Genomic DNA, 15,715 nt, shown 5'->3' on the forward strand with positions numbered 1-15,715 from the left:
TACTATAATCATGTTGCCTTCATTTCCCTTACGCGCAGGCGCATCATTTCTCTCTACTAATACCAAAAGCGAATATTTTAGCAGCTGATTGCCACATCATTAGTCTTGTACTGACTTGCTTGGTGTGCTCAACAGGAAATATTTCGCTTTCGGAGAACAAGAAAAATAGATTTATTTGTGTTATGTTTATTAATTTGTGCAGTTATTCAGTGTCTGGTAAGTTAATGTTCAAAAAATATTAATTTTTATTAAAATGTTCTATTATTCTATGTTAATGATTACTCACTTATTTCAGCCCTTTGTATTCAGCATGTCTCTATCGAAATAAACCTGTTTCTGTGAAAATTGAAGCTTTTGTTTTTGTGCGGCCCTTGTTAGCCTTTGAGTTTGACACGCTGGGCATAAAAAGTCCTAAAAAGGCTTGGGCAATGTGCAAATGCACCAACCACGCCTCAGCCTGGAGAAGATGATTTAAGCATGTAATGTGAGACTTCCTGTGCTTTGTGAACCTGAAGCCATATTCCATTGCTATTAAAATAGTACTACCTTCTGTTGTTTCTTAACGCAAGTTTCAGTTTAAGTCCAAAGTTCTTACTCTGTTTCTTAAGAAAATCTGCAAAAATCAAAACAATTCTTCTAGTTAACTCTCTGTCCATCAGGCCAGTGGTTCCTGGGTGACCACGCCCATAGTGTTTGTTCTATGGGCGCCTTTACCACCCTCTGAGGTGTCTGTCCTTGTAATATCAACATTAACACGTTCTCTGTCTCTCCCAAGGTCCACAAAAAGATATGATTGATTCCTGGATTTCTGGCCAGCTTTTACTAAATTTTCCACCCTAAAATGTGTCTTTATGTTTCAACTTAATGACATCAAGAATGTCTTGGAGTAGTCTTTTGGTTTTCAAAGCCAAAAAGGGAAGACAGAATTGTTTTAATAGAAAACATTCTGCAAGTCCTGGTGACCTATTGAAAAGTCTTCAGGATTCTCATAGCTGGTTATTTTCTAGCACTGGTTAGAAAACCACTAGAGTGAAAATAAGATTACTGTCATGTGCTCAAGTGTGAAATGGGTAAAGGCAGAAGGCCAGAGGAAGACAGAAAATAAAGCAAATGTACTAGAGAGAGAACTGGAATCTCTGGGACTGGGACTCGGGCATCTGCATCATCTTACCTGTGTTCCCAGAGGGATTCAGAGACACACCAACATTTACATCCCCCATGGCTGTCCCCACCTGCTTGGAGAATCGAAGAAGGAAATGATGATGAAACTTTGTGATCCTGGCAACATTACAAGGTGAGGACTTCAATGGAGACTCACTGTCCTTTGTAGAATAGAAAGGACCACTCACAGAGTAAGGTTAATTCCCCAAGTACCTTCCTATGACTCTGCCAGATTGCTCTTCACGTGGCCACTGAAAGTTTCATTATCCTGCAAAGGGCAGGGCGCAGGTAATGTTGCTCAGTTACTTCTGATGGTGATTACCCGAGGGAGCACAAATGGTCTGCAATGCGGCATTTCATCATGAGAGTCTCCTGAACCCATATACCCTGGCACGGTCATCACCACTAAACTTGCTAAGTATTCCCAACTCTCCTTAGGACTTGCACATCTTCAAGACTTCCACAACTGCTGGCTAATTGATTAGGACTTGGCCAGACAGCTCCAGGTGGCTAATTGGTAAAGCGATATCTCAAAGACGATTCATCTTTAATTATGGGCATTTGACATCTTTATGTGGGGTTTATGAGATATTTAATGTATTTTCACTAGACAGGCACTGAAGCCATATGGCAGCCTTGAATATGTAGAACAAATTGCGCCTAATGAAGTCTTATTTATTTATTCATTTCAGAATGGCAAGACATACTGTGAGGGCACTTTTTACAAGTTGAGGCTAGAAGTTCAAGAGTCAAAGTAGTAGAGAAAACATTCTTTACATAGTGCGTTAGGATGGATAGAGGATGACACAAGGGCTGACAGAGTCCAAGGAGCAAGAAGAGAAAGCAATCTCCATATTCCAAGAGGAAAATCCAAGACAAAATAAAGCAGGGCACTGATTGTGTGTCCTTGTTTTCACCTAAAACATCAGCTGGAACTACAGTCCCTCTCTTGGGTCCATTCAATCAATCGATTCAACAGTTACATAGAACCTATCCACACAGCAAGCCATATGGACCAAACTCAAAACAGGTTCACAGACACTTCAGTGGTGTATGAATGGGCATCCGGGACTCTGTGATTTTCCTAAAGTGAATGCAAAATCTGATATAGGAATTTTTCTGGAGAGCAGGTCCATAGCTTTAACAAGATCAAAAACCCCTTGACAAAAAAGGTTAAGAACCACAGAGCTCCATATCTAAGACCTGAGGACATACAAAGGCACTAGAGAGAGCAGTGACTGTCTCTCCCCACCCAGCCCTTTTACTTACAGGTATATATATATATTATATAATTCTGAAGAAGGGAGGCAAGAGACTTCATAAACTCCAGAGAATTTTTCAGCTATGATTCTCAGAAAATAATTTTTACTATCTGTAAGATCAAAAATGTCCTAAAGAAATACAACCCGACAGAACTTAGAACACAGAACTTAGAACACAGAACTTAGAATACAGAACCAGGAGAGACAGAACCTAGGCACAGAACCTACACAGAACGTTCTCTAGAGACAGAAGAACTTCGCTGGAGAGAACATGGCAAAAGATCCTGGACTGAACCTGACTACAGAAATTGGCAAGAGAACCTGACTAGAACCTGGTGACTGAACCTGGCTGGAGAACCTGGACAGAACCTGGCTGAAGAACCTAGCAAGGGAACATGGCTACAGAACTTGGCTGGAGAACCTGGAGAACCTAGCAAGAGAACATGGACACAGAACCTGGCTGGAGATCCAAAGCAGAACCTTTCTGGAGATCCAGACCAGAACTTGGCTGGAGATCCTGGCTAGGCTGCTGATCAACTGAACACTGTCTCCGTGTCCTTCCTTCTTTGCCGACTCCATCTACGCCTTTGGGAACCCCTGGACCTACTGGGGTTGGACCCTGGCAACATGACTCTTTTAAATGCATCAAGTTGAATCACAATAGCTTTGCAATTTTATACTCACCATTATCCACTAAAACATAAATAAACACAAATTCTTCTTTAAGACAAAAAAAAAAAAAAAAAAAAAAAAAGAAATACAACCCAAAGTGGGAGATAAATAAAAGCAGTTAAAATGAGATGGCCTGAGAAGGCTAAGGCCAGCTGCTTCCTATGCATCCTAAGCTAGAGCACATCATTTCATCAGCTCAAGAGGAAGGCATGACAACAGCATGTGGACAGAGCGGGCTTGCTACGAAAGACGCAAACAGGGGTGAAACACTTTCTGTTCCTCCTCACCTCTGGCTGTTGAGATAATGTTCTCACTAATTTGGCTTTCAGCCCATATTTCCACCTTATGTTTATTAATCAGTTTGAGATATATATATTGCAGGTTGTAAAGGGTTTCCCCCCTCCCCTCTGAACAAAATCTTTAATTTACCAGAGCAGACATTAAATACAATAAGATGAAAGCTCATAGAACATCTATCATTGAGCTATGTGTTCCAAGAAATTTGACATTGGGACCACCAATCTTTTAAGAAAAAGGTAACCCTTCACCTGACATTTGACAAAAACCTTGAGAAATTATAAAAATTAAGAAAATTAATAGCATAATAGGTTTAGTATTACAGTGTATATACCTTTGCCAATGAGATTAGATTTTTTATAGTCATTATTTTTTAATACATCAATCCATATAAACTGAAAAATAAAAATACTTGATTTCATATCATTTTTATGATGTTTGATGTTATAGCCTATTTAAACAAATATTGAAGTAACTATAGTGTACAGACTCCTTCAATTCATGCAGAAGGAACTTATCCCTAAGACCCCCCCAACATATTATATATATATCTAGGCCTAATTTTAAATAATTGAATTGCTCTATAAGACTGGCTATTAAAAAACCTACACTATCCCTCTTCCCTCTCCCTAACTCCTTTCTTCCCTGATTATTTTGGCATTTGCCTCCATATCTCTAAATCATATTCTTATATTGCTACTTAAAAAAAAGTCGAACTTTGAATTTCAAACCTTGACCACCCATTCTGAACATGACTCAAATCTCCTTCCTCCCCTACTCCTGTCTCCCATGTTCTCCTCTCTATCCCCTCTTCATCACAATACCATAATTGTTTTCGAATCAATATCCAGTGTTGACAATACTATACTATTTAAATGCTATATTCAGCATGGAGTCAACTACCCATCACAGTTCCTTTCGTGCATGGTTATTGTTTTTCCGAGAGGCAATAATTATCTTCTGTTTAAATTTGTCTGGTTTTCTCAATACTTATCACTAACTCAGCCCCAAACTTGTCACCAGTTGTGTAAATATACTCTGGAGATGTTCCATACTTCAGGTATTCGATCACTTTCACCTCCCTGGAGAAGCCTAGTCTGGAGCCTTGCTCTCAACTGTGCCTGGTGTACCCATTCCCAGATATTGTTTTGCCCTCTTCAGGAATACAGCTCCAGACATTGGCCATGGTGAATGCATGGCAGTTTCCCAAATGTGAGGACTGGGAGAGGGATCTGGGGATGATTGCTTCTCAAATTTTCCAACGATCTTCGTTATTTTAACTCAGCTACTAATATCTTGGGTCTGCTAATGTATTTCCCATGTGTCCCTCTGCTTTCTAGCTTCCAAAATTGAAGCACTGCCATTTTCCCTTGCTTTTTTTTTTTTTAAAGTTGGGAACAAATGTAGAAGTATGCATCCGATCTGCTTTTGAGAATATTTTAGAAATCAATCTTACGGAAAACCCAGGTAAATACATTAAGTAGACACTTCACCAACAGCTATTTTTAGACAGTAACCAATATACGCCTACCTGTAACTTAGAGGTAAATAAATGAGGCATATTCTTCTTCCAGTATATCATTGGCTAGATGACATAAATACTAGTACAGAATACGTTATGCCCAGTACCCTTTCCACTTAACCTCCCCCATTCTAGGCTTCTGCAGAGCACTGCCTTCTTGATGGTCTCTGGCTTGCTTTTAGGTCCCAAGTACCTGAGAATCGCTTCAGTCAATCAATAACTCTGTACTGCTCCATTACAGCTGATCAATATGGACAAGGATGATGCAATGAGGTGGAAGCGAGATGTTTTATTCAATCAACTTTTGGGTCTCTTCTATCGATCCCAATACTTGGAGGTATTTACAAAACTTCTATAGTCCTCTCATCTAGTTTTATTCCAGCTAGCAAAGTTGTTCGCATAAAACACCCGCAGGTGACTTTCTTCCTAGTTTCAGATTGAGCCCATCAGCACGAACCGATCTGGATCCTAGACTCATCTTTGCCTCCGCTTCTGTGATTTTAGGTAAATCATTATGACTATAGATATGTCTCACCTGTGCAATGGGCGTTGTTAAGGCTCACATACTGGCATCCCATGGTCAACTGGGATCAGCAGACATGGTGTGGCTCACACAAGAATTTTTTTTTGGGAATGTGACTGCCTTTAGTGGTGCTGGGAGAGGGGAAAGTACTGCCTAGTTTTCTGCAGTCACCAATATTTCTTATTATAGAAACATAACCAGGTTGCTTCCCAAATTTTTATGAATTTTCTGCTCCTTATAGGTAGTTGTGTGTTTTTTGCACAATGACTATTCTTTCATGTCCACTTAGCACTGACCTTTGAGTTTATGGTCATTGCCAAGAACGTTGGCCAAAATACTCCAGGATCCTGGGCATGGCAGAGTTAGGCTAGCTGTGTAACCACCCGAAATCAGAGGTAGAATGTTATAAAAGTGACCTTCCTCTCCTTCTATATGTTTGTGTATTTTCCTTTCACCAACATCCAAGAACTAGCTGACTCCTCTTTCTGTATTTTTCCATTTCCTAAATGGACATTAGTGTCAGCAATATCATAACCACCCACTTTCTTTTCTCCTATCTCACTTTATGTTTGTCATATTTAGACTATGCGCCCTCAGAGGGTAGGACGGTCTTGCTGGAGTTTTCATCTTTCCTTTCTAAATGTTTATTTGGATTACAATTTTTGCATTGCCACACAGCACGTTGACTGAAAACATTTCTCATTTTTATTTGGTCTTTGTTTTTTTGATTGTTTGTTTGTTTTTGTTTTTTTAGAGGTTATGGAGTTATGGAACATACTATGTGCTGAATTTTAGTACTTCTTGGAGCTTGGCCACTAGAAGGAAAATGAATGACACAGCAATAAGACAGTCTTTCCTAGCAATCTCCTCTGCACATCCTTGACCACCTTCTAGATCTTATAATCCAAAAGACAACAACAGTGATGTATATCCTGGATTACAGAGAGAAAAGAACACAGTGCAAAAACAGAACATACAAGGACAAAGAAGAGATAAAATATAATATTTATACCATGAACAGGCCAAGGGGTAATTGCATTAGTTGAATGTAATTAATGGGTAAGCAGGGGTCACAGGAGATTCAAGTTTAAAGCAAATGGAGCAGGGGTAAGCTATCACATCACTTATTAATTGACTGGGAAGCCAGGATTCACTGTTGGAATTCTGAAAACCACTTGAATGCAAGGAAAGAGTGTGAAGGAGAGAGGGCATGGAACAAAATAATTCTGAGGAGGATCTCCACTGTCATCTTGTAGTAGCAGCTTTTATAAGTTATCTCACTGTGATGACTTGCTAGACAAAGTAGATGGTCAACTGGTCAGCCAGAGAGAAAGGATGGTACAGCTCCGAGTTAAGGAGACCAGGAGAGGGAAGCACTCCAGGATGTCCCTATGATGAGCTTTCCCTATGGTGACAACTGTGAAACAGATGCCAACACAATGCCTTAAAGAAATCCAGCATTCAGGAACCACCGCCCCCCACCCCCACCCCTGCCCCCAGCCCCATCCCACCCAACAATGAGTCATAATAGGCAAGGCAGATACATAGATGGGAAAATAGGGAACCTGCCTCAAAGAATACATCCTATGGAAATAGGGCTGGGTGTCATAGACGTGGACATAGTCCTGGAAGCAGGGGCAATTGTCTTCAGGAGGTCATCATCAAAGGGAAATAAATAAGGCCTGGAACCACGATATGAAGAGTGGTTGTGATGTGTTCAATGCTTACTTTGTGTGCAACATTTTCTTGGAACTCTGTGTAAGCTATTTCATTTCTTAACAACAATCAGTGATAGTTAACGTTTATTTAGTACTTTCTAAATTCCAGGCTGATATCATTTCATTTAATCCTTACCCCCATGGTATGGGGCAGGCATTGCATTTTCTGCCTTGCAGATGAGGAAGTACCTGAGGGAAGTTAAGGAATCAGCAAATAACCAAGTGAGTATGTAGTTAGTTATAAGGGTGGCATGACACAAACCTATTGTTATGAGAGAAAGGGTAGTTTTAGAAGAATGTGAAGGAAAATAAAATATTTTGGCCATAGACCAAGTAGCAAAAAAATCCCACCAGTAAAATAATTATTCTGTGAGGTTTCTTGCACATGATATTTGCAGTTTTTTAAAATGGATGCTTTTGATGGGAGAAAGGACAATATAACAAGGAAGAATGTTTATTCCACCCACAGTCAGAACAATTTTTTTTGTTTTATACACTATGAAGTATCATATAGACAACACAAAATGTAGCATATATCTAATAATGATAATTGTACATCTATTAATAGCTTTGAAGATCTTATACAAGCCCATCCTTGTGCTCATCCTCCATGCTCCCCTTAGTACCAAAATTCTGAATTTTGTGTTAATCATTTCCTTAATTTTCTTTACAATTTACATATATGTGTATTTTAAATATAAATTAAACATTTCCTCTTATGAACTGTATGTAAACTTCATATAAATGGACAGATACTCTGTATTTATTCTTCTGTGATTAGTTTTTTTGTTTAACATTCTTCATCCATGTGGGCACACAGAGAAAAGGCCCATTTGTTTTCCTGCTGTATAAGAGGCCATTAAATTCATTTATCCATTCTACATCAAAGGATAATTGGTTAATTTCCAGTTTTCTGTTATTAAAATCAAAGCTGCTATGAATGTTCTGGTCCATGTCTCTCAGGATACAAGTTACTTACATTTCTCAAGAAGTTCCTAAATTTTGTTGAATGGAAGTGATGACCTAGCATCCTCATGTTGTTCCTGATTTTCAAGGAGCTTTAAAAAATATTTCACCATTGAATGTGATGTTTACCATTTATCAGGTTAAGTAAGTTCCATTCTATTCTGAGTTTGCTAAGAATTTTCATGAATGGTTGTAGAATTTTATTGAATGATTTTTTGATATGTATTAAGATGACATACATGTTCCTTTTCTAATCAGTTGATATGAGGAATTACATTAAATAGTTTTCTAATAATGCTTCTAGGGATAAACAAAAATTTATGATACATCATTTAAAAACCCATTGCTTAATTTGGTTTGCAAATGTTCTTTTTACTTGTTAATGTTCTAGATATTTGAATGGTGTCTGATTTTATTTCCTTATACTGTGTGTCAAGTTTTAGATCCAAGGGTAATATTGGGCTTGTAGAAAAAATTGGAACTATTCCCTCTTTTTTTTTTTCATTGTCTAAAAGAGTTTGTATATTTTGGAATTGAATATTTGGTGTAACTTATATGCATAATCTTCTGGTCTTGTGTTTTCCAGTAGAAATAATGTTAAATTACTGATTTCATTTTCTTCATGGTTATAGGACCATAATTCTTTCCATGGTTATAAAATCATCTTTTCTATTTATTTTCTAAAATTAGTTTTGATAACTTATATTTATAGAATGTTCATTTTATCCACATTTTAAAATTTATCTACATAAATTTATAATTTGGCCTTGTTATCAATTAACTTCTTGTACATTTAGAAGTTGTATATTTATTTTTATAATGTCTTTTTTTGTCATCAATCTTGTTAATTCATTATTCTTTTCAAAGAATGAACTTTTGATGTTGGTGAACCTCTCTCTTTTTTGGTTTTCTCTCTTATTAGCATTTTTAAAAAAATATATATTTTATTGATTTTTTACAGAGAGGAAGGGAGAGGGATAGAGAGTTAGAAACATCGATGAGAGAGAAACATCGATTAGCTGCCTCCTGCACACCTACTGGGGATGTGCCCACAACCCAGGTACATGCCCTTGACCGGAATCGAACCTGGGACCTTTCAGTCCGCAGGCTGACGCTCTATCCACTGAGCCAAACCGGTTCGGCAGCATTTTTTAATCTTAATTTTTTCCATTATATCTGGGTTTACTTTGTGGCTCTTTTCCCAAATTTTAAAGTTAATGATTAACACACTACATATTTTTCTAATATAGACATTCAAGTCTATAAATTTCTCTTTAAGTACTACTTTAGCTTCATCTCACATATTCTGCTAAGTAGTACTTATATTATCATTTAATTTCCATTATTATTTATTCTTTGACCCTTAGGTTATTTAAAAGTGGATTTTTAAATTTCCATATGCATGGATTTATCTTTTTATAACAGATTTGTTTATAGTCTGTATGATAAAATGCATTCTTTAACATTTGTTGAGACTTGCTTTATACCCTAGAATATGATTAATTTTAATAAATTTTTCGTGTCTCCTTCCAAAGGAATTTCTACTCTCTAATTGTTGGAACAGTATTCTACATAAGTCCTTGAAGTCAAGCTTATTCATTATGTTATTATAGTTTTCCATATTTCACTGAAAACTGTAAGTAAAAATTTCCTACTTTGATGTAAATTTTTATATTTCTCATTGTAATACTGTTAATTTGTTTTTCATATTTGAAGCTATATGTTCATTACATATAAACTCAACATTATTACAATTTCCTGAGGAATATTAACTCTTAAGAAAATTCCACATACTGATTTATTCCTGGCATATTATTTTTGTTTTTAATTCTATTTTTATTTGATATTAGTATATATATATATATTTTTAAATATATTTTATTGATTTTTTACAGAGAGGAAGGGAGAGAGATAGAGAGTTAGAAACATCGATGAGAGAGAAACATCGATCAGCTGCCTCCAGCACATTTCCCACTGGGGATGTGCCCGCAACCCAGGTACATGCCCTTGACCGGAATCGAACCTGGGACCTTTCAGTCCGCAGGCTGACGCTCTATCCACTGAGCCAAACCGGTTTCGGCTGATATTATTATATTAATGAAGGCTTTCTTTAGGTTCATGTTTTCCTAGAATACCTTTCCCCCCCACCTAATCGTTACTTTCAACCATTGTGTGTCTCTTATAAACACATATATAGTTGGATTTTGTCTGATAGAGTGTGTGTGTGTGTGTGTGTGTGTGTGTGTGTGTGTGTGTTTTAATCTAGTTTGACAATATCTGCCTTTTAATAGGGAAGAGTAATAAATTGCATTGATATTTGTTATAGAGATATCTGGATTCATTTCTACAAGTTTATTTTGTGGTATCTCTTCCCCTTTTCCTGTATTTCTTCTATTACTACTTTTCTTTCTTGATTTTGTGAGGATTTTTTTGGGGAAATTTTCTCTCTGTTTGCAGTTCTTTTTTTCCTCTACAAGCTTAGAAATTATAGATATATGCACCTCCCATCACTTGGAGCCAGGAGAAACAAGTCTTATGTGGTGTGATAGTCCTCCCCCCACCCCCCCGCTGCCCTCCCCCCACACACACAAAAAGAAATTCAACTAAGAGTGTCACTCTTTGGGCTCTTGCTTTTTGGATTTCTGTAAGGACACCAGTTTCAGCCTCCCATGCTGCTCAAGGTCCAGGCTTCCACTCCTGCCCATCTCTCTCCCACAATGCATAGCTCTAAAACCTAAAACACAAAATGCCAGCTCTAGGATTTGCTTATCTCTGTGAAGTAGAGCTATTCTGGATGCCTTTTTAAAAAATATTTTTATTTTTGGGCGCAGGTCTGGGGCGGGGCGGGGGCGCGGGGGGAGGCGGAGCCGATGGGTTTGAGGCGCCCGGAGAGGGGGGGCCCAGGGAAGTGGGGGGGCCGGGCGGTGGCAGTGATGACGCTGGGAAGGGGCGGGAGCGGGTGGCGGTGTTGACGCCACTCCCCGCAGCCGCGTTACAATGGACAGGCGGCCTCTGACCTCATGGCTGGTCTGGAAGCGGGATGAGAGGCCTGAGCCGCTCAAAGCTTTCGGGCGGGCGGGCGGGCGGGCGGGTGGGGGGTGGGGGACTCCGGCTGCGCACCATCGATGTTGAGGGAGTTCCCACCGACTGGGGCTTCGCAGTCCGAACGTTACCAAACTGGAGCGAAGGCGACGGGAGAACAGGCCTCGGAAAACCATGGCTGCTGCTAAGGGAATGGCCATCGGCATCGACCTGGGCACCACCTACTCATGCGTGGGCGTGTTCCAGCATGGCAAGGTGGAGATCATCGCCAACGACCAGGGCAACCGCACCACCCCCAGCTACGTGGCCTTCACCGACACCGAGCGGCTCATCGGGGACGCGGCCAAGAACCAGGTGGCCATGAATCCTCAGAACACTGTCTTTGATGCTAAACGCCTGATTGGCAGAAAAATTTAATGATCCTGTAGTACAATCAGATATGAAACTATGGCCTTTTCAAGTAATCAGTGAAGGAAGCAAGCCCAAAGTATTGGTATCCTACAAAGGGGAGAAAAAGGCTTTCTACCCTGAAGAAATCTCCTCTATGGTGCTGACTAAGATGAAGGAGACTGCGGAGGCTTTTTTGGGCCATTCCATCACCAACGCTGTGATCACTGTGCCAGCCTATTTCAATGACTCTCAACGCCAGGCCACCAAGGATGCAGGCGTGATTGCAGGTCTCAATGTGCTAAGAATTATCAATGAACCAACAGCTGCTGCCATTGCCTATGGCTTAGATAAAGCAGGTCAGGGCGAGCGACAGGTCCTGATCTTTGATCTGGGTGGAGGCACATTTGATGTGTCCATCCTGACCATAGATGATGGGATTTTTGAGGTGAAGGCCACGGCCGGGGACACCCACCTGGGAGGGGAGGACTTTGACAACAGGCTGGTGAACCACTTCGTGGAGGAGTTCAAGCGCAAGCACAAGAAGGACATCAGCCAGAACAAGCGAGCCGTGAGGCGGCTGCGCACCGCCTGCGAGAGGGCCAAGAGGACCCTGTCGTCCAGCACGCAGGCCAACTTGGAAATTGATTCACTTTATGAAGGCATCGACTTCTACACGTCCATCACTAGAGCCCGGTTTGAAGAGCTGTGTGCAGACCTCTTTAGGGGCACGCTGGAGCCTGTGGAGAAGGCTCTTCGAGATGCCAAGATAGATAAGGCGAAAATCCATGACATTGTTTTAGTGGGGGGCTCCACCCGCATCCCCAAGGTGCAGAAGCTGCTGCAGGACTACTTTAATGGCCGTGACCTCAACAAGAGCATCAACCCGGACGAGGCGGTGGCCTACGGGGCGGCAGTGCAGGCGGCCATCCTGATGGGGGACAAGTCTGAGAACGTGCAGGACCTGCTGCTGCTGGACGTGGCGCCCCTGTCGCTGGGCCTGGAGACAGCCGGGGGCGTGATGACGGTCCTGATCAAGCGCAACTCCACCATCCCCACCAAGCAGACACAGATCTTCACCACCTACTCGGACAACCAGCCGGGGGTGCTGATCCAGGTGTTCGAGGGCGAGAGGGCCATGACGAGGGACAACAACCTGCTGGGGCGCTTTGACCTGACTGGAATCCCTCCTGCACCCAGGGGAGTTCCTCAGATCGAAGTGACTTTTGACATCGACGCCAATGGCATCCTGAACGTCACCGCCATGGACAAGAGCACCGGCAAGGCCAACAAGATCACCATCACCAATGACAAGGGCCGCCTGAGCAAGGAGGACATCGAGCGCATGGTTCTGGATGCTGAGAAATATAAAGCTGAAGATGAGATCCAGAGAGAGAAAATTGCTGCAAAAAATGCCTTAGAATCCTATGCTTTTAACATGAAGAGTGCTGTGAGTGATGAAGGCTTGAAGGGTAAGATTAGTGAGTCTGATAAAAAGAAAATTCTGGATAAATGCAGTGAGGTTCTTTCGTGGCTGGAGGCTAATCAGCTGGCTGAGAAAGATGAGTTTGATCACAAGAGAAAGGAACTGGAGCAGGTGTGTAACCCAGTCATTACAAAACTCTACCAGGAGGGATGCACCGGGCCCGCCTGTGGGACTGGGCGCGCACCTGGGAGGGCTGCTACGGGCCCCACCATTGAAGAAGTAGACTGATCTTATCTGGAGCTGGAGGGTCCTAGGATGAATTTGTTCCCTTCATCTTCAAGCATTGTTATGACTTTTGAATTGACTGGACCTGAACCTAAGTTACCATCGTTTTGGAATTCTAATGGAGGAGTCTCATGTGCCATCTTTTCACACTCCAGTGTCCCATTTCTGACTTTGGAATCAGACTCTTAGGAAAACTAGGCCCTTCTCTGAACCATTTGATGAATCTGTCTGTTATTTAGTTCCAGCCTCACCAACTTTTTTCTTCCTGTGTGGATGGTTATTTGTCACTCAGTAAATTTGTTCCTGAAACAAATTTCTTCTGGTATCTTTAGACTGTGAGTGTATCTTGAAAAGAAAAGGAAAGTTCATGGAGAGAGCATGTGTGGTCTGATTGTGAGCTAATTGTGAACGATTAAGTTGGTAAGGACAAAGTATTTGACATTTCATGAGCTAATTGTTTCAAGGAGGAAGATGCCTTGCCCATCAGGCACTTTCAGCCCCAGCTGGAGCAGTTGCTAACTGATTACTACTTATATTCAATGATAGACTAGGGTCAGTGGTTCTCAACCTTCCTAATGCTGCGACCCTTTAATACAGTTCCTCATGTTGTGGTGACCCCCAACCATAAAAAAAAAAAATAAAAAAATAAAAAAAAAAATAAAAAATATTTTTATTTTTAATTAATTAATTATGTTAATCCGCACCCAAACATATTTTTCCATTGATTTTTAGGGAGAGGGGAAGGAGAGGGAAAGACAGAGAGAAACATTGACGTGAGAGAAACAAATGGATTGGTTGCCTCCTGCATGAGTCCTGACCAGAGCCCAGGGAAGGGAGGAGCCTGCAACCAACACAGATGACCTTGACTGGAATCGAACCTGGGACCCTTTGATCAGCAGGCGGACGCTCTATCCACTGATCAAAACTGGCTAGGGCAGTATTTTTTTCATTGTTTTTAGATAGAAAGGGCGAGGGATAGAAAGATAGAAACATCAATGAGACAGGCACATCATCGATCAGCTGCCTCCTGCACATCCCATATTGGGGATTGAGCCTGCAACCCAGGCATGTGCCCTGATCAGGAATCAAACCGGTAACCTCTTGGTTCCTGGGTCAGCACTCAACTGCTGAGCCATACCTACCAGGTTGGATGCTTTTTGATTTTGTTCTATCTATCTATCTATCTATCTATCTATCTATCTATCCATCATCTATCTATCTATCTATCTATCTATCTATCTATCTATCATCTATCTACCTATCACCTATTTACCATCTAGCACAGCCGTGGGCAAACTACGGCCCGCGGGCTGGATCCGGCCCGCTTGAAATGAACTAAAAAAAAAAAAAAAAAAAAAGACCGTATCCTTTTATGTAATGATGTTTACTTTGAATTTATATTAGTTCACACAAACACTCCATCCATGCTTTTGTTCCGGCCCTCCGGTCCAGTTTAAGAACCCATTGTGGCCCTCGAGTCAAAAAGTTTGCCCACCCCTGGACTAGAGTGTTTAAGTGCAAACTGAACATCTAGCCATTCATCTTGCTAGAAGACTAGGCTTTGGTTCTGATGCAATCATTTCCTAATGTTGTTTTGACAGGTTTATGCAAGTCTGGGACAAAGGGGGAAAAGTAATATATTTGATTTGTATGTCTCCTGAAAAATTTGAAGAATTCTGCTCTCAGATGATATTTAGGGATCAAGAAATCAAAAGAATTAATCCTAATAAAATGGTTTACTTACACTATGTATATTATTTTCATAGTCTCACTTTATTTAATCTTGTAATGACTCCATAGGTTATTACTATCCTCATTTTATAGATGAGATGTCTGAGACCACATTTTAAGGTTTTTAAATTACTGAATTGTGATTCAAACTTTTGCCTGTCTCATTCCAGAGCCCATGCCCTTTATCCCCAAATCATGCTGCCTTGCCTTCAACAGAGAGCTCTGAGGGATTCTTTTCAGAGCTGGTAGGAACAATCCCAGTTAGGCTTTCACTGGTAATTTTTATAGCAAACAATGCAGCTATTTACCCAGTATTGGTCAGAACTCTGCTAATTGCTAGCACTCATTCTGTTGGCAAGCATGCTATTTATCAACTCCAAAAGGAGTCCAGATTGTGGGAAAACATAAACAAATGCTTTCAAAGCCAAACCTTTGCTTGGGTCCTAGTGTCAAGCAATTTTTGTTTTTAATTACCATTTTTACTTTTGACCAAATATCTCATATTTAACACCCTATAAACCTCTGAGAGTAATTAAGCCTTTCAAAAAACCAACAAAAAACCTCCTAATGTCAGTTCCCATGCTAAATGTCATAAAATCATGAGTCTGTTTATGCAAGAGCATATGTGGCCCTGCAGGCTAAGCCTAGGCTGTTATCAGAGGCCACCTTGCCAGGGCTAATGGATGACCCAAGAGTGTCATAGATAAGCCAATCTTATTTTAT

At 40.7% G+C, this 15,715-nt stretch overlaps 2 protein-coding genes across 3 annotated transcripts in view; one reads left to right on the forward strand and one right to left on the reverse strand.

Moving 5' to 3' along the window:
- The window catches only part of SAMD12 (sterile alpha motif domain containing 12), a 349,257-nt gene that overhangs the window by 57,234 nt on the left and 276,308 nt on the right, over positions 1–15,715 (reverse strand). The gene's annotated exons all lie outside the window — the stretch shown is intronic.
- Positions 11,236–13,584, forward strand: LOC118670762 (heat shock 70 kDa protein 1-like). Its single transcript, XM_036338123.1, is given in 2 exon segments — positions 11,236–11,571; positions 11,573–13,584. Coding segments are annotated over 2 exon segments (1,926 nt in total). The 5' UTR covers positions 11,236–11,337; the 3' UTR covers positions 13,265–13,584.

The sequence above is a fragment of the Myotis myotis genome, unplaced genomic scaffold (genome assembly GCF_014108235.1).
Source record: "Myotis myotis isolate mMyoMyo1 unplaced genomic scaffold, mMyoMyo1.p scaffold_m19_p_16, whole genome shotgun sequence".
NCBI lineage: Eukaryota > Metazoa > Chordata > Mammalia > Chiroptera > Vespertilionidae > Myotis > Myotis myotis.